At 46.2% G+C, this 5,411-nt stretch overlaps 1 protein-coding gene across 1 annotated transcript; it reads left to right on the forward strand.

The window, feature by feature from the left end:
• Window positions 1-1,165: 1,165 nt before the first annotated feature.
• On the forward strand, window positions 1,166-4,925 carry IRF6 (interferon regulatory factor 6). Its single transcript, XM_010019238.1, has 7 exons — window positions 1,166-1,339; window positions 2,223-2,427; window positions 2,851-2,973; window positions 3,077-3,223; window positions 3,414-3,806; window positions 4,223-4,341; window positions 4,601-4,925. Exons 1-7 carry the CDS (start codon window positions 1,166-1,168, stop codon window positions 4,820-4,822), a joined length of 1,383 nt encoding a protein of 460 aa, XP_010017540.1. The 3' UTR covers window positions 4,823-4,925.
• The last annotated feature ends 486 nt before the right edge of the window (window positions 4,926-5,411 follow it).

The raw sequence follows: 5,411 nt of genomic DNA on the forward strand, positions 1-5,411 counted from the left end.
AGATTAATTTTCTGTGAACACTTGCATCTGAATGGGATCTGCAGGTATTTGAACAAATAAAACCTGTTCCTAGACTAGTTCTTGGATAGGATTTTTTTTTCATCTTCTCTTATCTCTGCTACTAGAGACATTTTGCAACTCCTGCAGCAGTATTCAGGGCTTATGTCAAAGGTTTTATCTATCCTGTACCTGCTTTATTCATGGGAATACTTGTAATTTCTCATGTCTGTTTCAAGATTTACAAATGAATATGAGAAGCACACCTGTAGTGTAAAAATCCCCTCACAAAATCTAAAGATACCAAACACTACCTCTTCTTGCAGAGGGATGGTCATTCATTCTGTTTGTTTGCCTTTGTCTCTGTTCTGCACAGGAAAAATACTGTTGGTTGGCAGCAAATATAGTAGCAACACCAGGATACTTGAACAGATTTGATCAGTTAATTACAGCATTGCTTTTATAAAAAAACCCTATTAAGTCAACATCACTTGATTTCTAGCAGGAGTGTGGGCAGACTTGCAGTTCATGTCCTTCTGGATAAACATCCTGGTTACTGTAGGTCAGTGATGTTAGTGCATGGTTTTACTGAACTCGGGGCACTCGTGAAAAAGTCATTAAATGACTTTCAGAGGAACTTCTGTGATGAAACAGTCCCCTCCCCTTCAGCCTGATGCTTCCACCTTTACCTCAACTGGGGCAAAAGCCTCTGGTTTGGCAAAAGTTAGTTTTTCTCCTCCTCAATGAAAGAAGCGCTAGATCAGGCCTCTTCACTAAGGCGTACATGGAGGCTTTTGAAACTCTCCTGCCTGTTCTTGCTGTGGCTTGTTTGTGGCTTTATCTCCTGCGCTGCGTTTATGGCTCAGGTTTGATTGGGGCTCGCCCTGTGTGTGCTCAGTTTACACGTAACGTGCAGGCTCTGCTTCCCGGAGTATTTAACAGTGAGTTGTTGTTCTTGTAACAATTATGGTTCCCGTTTACTGATGTGTTTGTAACTCCTCTGGACAGAAAAATCATCTAGCTCAATCTGAACTAGTGGTTTCCAGGTGCAGGAAGATAAGAGACAAGAGCAGTGACACAGCATAGGGTCCTTTTTCATGGAATTAACTGTTTTTAAAGCAGATGAGTCTCAATTAACCCTTAGCAGCTGGTCTGTCTTTTGTAGACGATGGCGTTACACCCGCGAAGAGTCCGCTTGAAGCCATGGCTGGTGGCCCAGGTAGATAGTGGGATGTATCCCGGCCTTATCTGGCTAAACCGAGAGGCGAAGCGGTTTCAGATCCCCTGGAAGCACGCAACTCGGCACAGCCCGCAGCACGAGGAGGAGAACACCATCTTCAAGGTGAGGGAGGGGAGAGCTCAGACACACCACGGCTCTTAACCAGAGACAAAGGGTTGAATTGTTGGCTCAGAAGCTGGGCAGATATTTCAGTAGCTGTTTCCAGGCACATTTTGTCCTATTTCTTTGACCTCAGAAAAGCCACTTTGTGCACCTGGATGCCAGGCTTGGCACTACCTGAAGTGCTGTGGAGTTCTTTAACCCTTTCTGACCACCTAAGGCCAGATGATGTCTGATTCCATGGGCTCTGGGAGATGACTGCTCTTTATTTCATCTGCTCGGTTTAGGATGTGGTAACTGGCCTGTTCTTTGCAGCAAACCATTAAACACTGTTACTGTTAAATAAATCTGAAGAGGTCCACCACAAACTTCCATCACTGCTGTCCCTAATATTCTTATCCCAAGGGATTCATTATAACTCCTACACTAATTTCTGACCTCTACCTCAGAGGGATCTTGGATTGATAGTTTGATTTGGGGGTGAGAGAGGGAGAGGACCAGTTGCATGGCTGTGGCTGCTCTTCCGCTCTGTTCCAGCTGTGCCTGTTCCTTGGTGTGCGGGTTGTGGCTCACTGTCAATACTTGTGGTGCTGAACCTGAGAGACCTTGAAAAACTCGGTGCCTAATGCTGCAACATTTATACTTTCTTAATGTGTATGAAGATGCATGGGGTTTGGAAATCTGGATTTACATCTTATTTTTTCCTCCTCCTTTTAATGGGAAAAACTGTTAAAAGCGGGAACTTCCATTGCTGCTATCAGAAGAGGTATAGTTCAGACTTCTGCAAAGAGAAAGATGTTGCAGTGAATTTGTTTGGAAGTTTGATTTCTGATAAAAGCTGCTCTGTTGAGAAGGCTGGTCTGAGCACGGTGTACTTTGTCCTCAGGCATGGGCTGTGGAAACAGGAAAGTACCAGGAAGGAGTTGATGAGCCGGACCCTGCAAAGTGGAAAGCCCAGCTCCGATGTGCTCTTAACAAAAGCCGGGAATTCAATTTGATGTACGATGGCACCAAGGAGGTGCCCATGAATCCTATTAAAATTTATGAAGTGTGTGATATCCCGCAATCCCAGGGATCAATCATTAATCCAGGTGAGGGCCTTGCTGACACAGGGCTGGTTACCGAGCAGGCGCTTGTCCAATGCAAGTTCCTTTCCCTCTATGGCATTAACTCTCCAGCTGCCTTTGTGTGCAGCAGAAAGCAGCTGCTGTGTGTAAACCTGGCTGTGCTTAAACTAAGAGGACATTGAACCATGGTGTACCTGTGCTGAAATGAATACAGCTGTACACGGTCAGCTTAACAGTCCAATATTAATGATAGTTTAGCCTTAGCCTTCTAGAATTATGTATTAAACTGAAAATAGCATGTGGTATGGATCCCATTTTCCCTTTTCTACTTCTATTTGGCAAATACACAATATTGTGCAGAGCCAATATGAAGATCGCATTATTTCAAGCAATGCATCACAGTGTTTCACACTGATGAACTACCCATAAGAATGTGCTTGTTTGTAGGTTCCACTGGCTCAGCTCCGTGGGATGAAAAGGATAATGATCTTGATGATGAAGAGGAGGAAGAATTGAATCAATCTCAACATGTCCCTATTCAAGAGACATTTCCATTTCTTAATATCAATGGTTGGTGGTATAGACTAATGTATCACTGAAGGTATTTGTTTGTAAAGTGGTGCACGCTTGAAATGAAATCTTGGTTTATTGAGGAATCACTTCCTTTTTGTAGATTCTCCAATGGCACCAGCCAGCGCAGAGAACTGCAGCCCTGAAGCTGTGTGGCCAAAGAATGAACCTCTAGACATGGAAATGCCCCCAACGGCGCTGCAGCATGACTTCTTCAGCAGCCCTGAGCTCTGGATCAGCTCTCTACCAAGTATGTATATGGATTTCTACAGCTTCTGTCCTTGTTTTGACTTTCTCACTGTGGCTGTTTGCTCCTTAGCATGGAGAACTGTGTATAGTTTAAACATCCCTGTGTAGTGTGGGTTGCATGGTATGTGTCTACTGCTGATGCAGTACATGCCAAGCTCCAGGAAAAGCCATACTGACAGGTTCTCTCTCAGTGACAGACCTAGAAATCAAGTTTGAGTATCGAGGGAAGGAGACTGGGGCGACGACGACTGTAAGCAACCCGCAGGGATGCAGACTTTTCTATGGAGAGCTGGGTCCTATGCCCGACCAGGAAGAGCTCTTTGGGCCTATTAGTTTGGAGCAAGTGAAGTTTCCAGGAACAGAGCAAATCACCAATGAAAGGCAGAAGATCTTCACGAGTAGGTTGCTGGATGTTATGGACAGGGGACTGATCCTGGAGGTCAGTGGCCATGCCATCTACGCTGTCCGGCTCTGCCAGTGCAAGGTGTACTGGTCTGGTCCCTGCGCGCCTTCTTCCACCACACCAAATTTGATTGAGAGGCAAAAGAAAGTGAAACTCTTCTGTCTGGAAACATTCCTAAGCGGTAAGTAACTTCTGCTTGTGGAAAATAGCTTTGGATGCTGGCCTGGGCACTTGGTGGGACTATTGGAAAGGGTGGTCTGCACTGGGGCTTAGCCTGGGTGCACCAGTTAGTTTGCTTGTGCTTGGAACGTGGGTTGGAGCCACCACCTCCCTGACTTCAGAGGACCATGGAGCACACGTACATCAGAAGAAGGTGAATGTACACTCATTTAATGCTCTGAAAAACCCTGCAGGGCCTTGCTGTAAAAGAAAGCTCTTCTGGGTGCAAGAAACGCACTGTAATTGTGTATGTGTAAGAGGTGGCTCTGGCAAAGGGCAGTGTGTAGGTAAGACCTGGGATGATACAATGAGGAGAGATGTGAGGAGTGTTTCCGACTGAACGAGGACAACCCTGCAGCATTGTGCTTTTCTTCCTAGAGCTGATTGCCCACCAGAAAGGACAAATCGAGAAACAGCCACCATATGAGATCTACTTCTGTTTTGGAGAAGAATGGCCTGATGGAAAACCCCGGGAGAGGAAGCTGATTGTGGTTCAGGTAGGAGCTGAGGCTCTGAGGTGACACGGGCCTCGCTGGGGACCAGTGTGTTGGCTCTGGATGGAAGCCTGCAGTCGTGTTCCTCCCTGTTTGGGTTATTGATACGAGGGTTTTGTGACAGCAAATACAAACACTACCCAACAGCATCAATCTGTGCGTGTCCTTAGGTTAGTGTGGAAACCATCCCCTGCACCCAGGGCAAAAGAACAGGAATCTACTGCGTGCCCATTAGGCTAAAACAACCGACTCTTTCACACAGGTCATTCCAGTCGTGGCCCGGATGATCTACGAGATGTTCTCCGGCGACTTCACGCGCTCCTTTGACAGCGGCAGCGTGCGCCTCCAGATCTCTACACCCGACATCAAGGACAACATTGTGGCCCATCTGAAGCAGCTCTACCGCCTGCTGCAGAACCACCAGGAGGGGTGGCCCATGCAGGCCCCTGCCATGCACATGGCGCAGCCGCTCCCGGCGCAGTGACAGACACTTGGCTTTGCCCCGTGGTTTCTTTGTTGTACATACAGAAAAAGTTATTTCATAACAAGTGCCTTGCCTAAATCTTAATAAAATCGATGTAAATCTGGTCTTCTGATTCAATTTCAATGGTCTTTTGGAAGCATTGAAAGGTCTTTCTGTGGTACTTCTGGAAGCATTCAAAAGCAAGGGGATTACAGGAATAGCTTCACTGTTTCCAGCTCTTTAAGAAACTCATGTACAAGGAAGATTTTCAGTTCTGTACCAGTTTTTTAATCTACTACTCGTATATTGTATATAAATACTTGATCATTATTTTTTTCCCTCTCTAGTCTGTGCTCTATTAACCCTGCCTCAAGCGTATCTCCTTGTCTAGTTTTATTTTTCTCTTTTAAGTGCTTTTTAGCTGCAAGCGGGGAGGCTGACACTTCTTCCAGTGCTTGTACACGTGTAGTTAAATAAACCAGCTCTGCATGCGATGAGAAGCCGCCTCCTCCTCCTCCAGCTCTGAAAGCAGGGACCCGGCTGTGTGCTGCGCTGCTTCCCCAAGCTCTGTATGACTGCGACGGCAGCGGCCGCCTCCTAAACGCAATTT

This window comes from Nestor notabilis, unplaced genomic scaffold (genome assembly GCF_000696875.1).
Source record: "Nestor notabilis isolate BGI_N333 unplaced genomic scaffold, ASM69687v1 scaffold28807, whole genome shotgun sequence".
NCBI lineage: Eukaryota > Metazoa > Chordata > Aves > Psittaciformes > Psittacidae > Nestor > Nestor notabilis.

Excerpts from the sequence above, each read along its gene's own strand:
- IRF6 (XM_010019238.1), top strand. The coding sequence starts at position 1,166 with ATGGCGTTACACCCGCGAAGAGTCCGCTTGAAGCCATGGCTGGTGGCC. Across the intron at positions 1,340-2,222 it reads AGGAGAACACCATCTTCAAG|GCATGGGCTGTGGAAACAGG; the intron begins GTGAGGGAGGGG and ends CTTTGTCCTCAG. Across the intron at positions 3,224-3,413 it reads CTGGATCAGCTCTCTACCAA|TGACAGACCTAGAAATCAAG; the intron begins GTATGTATATGG and ends GTTCTCTCTCAG.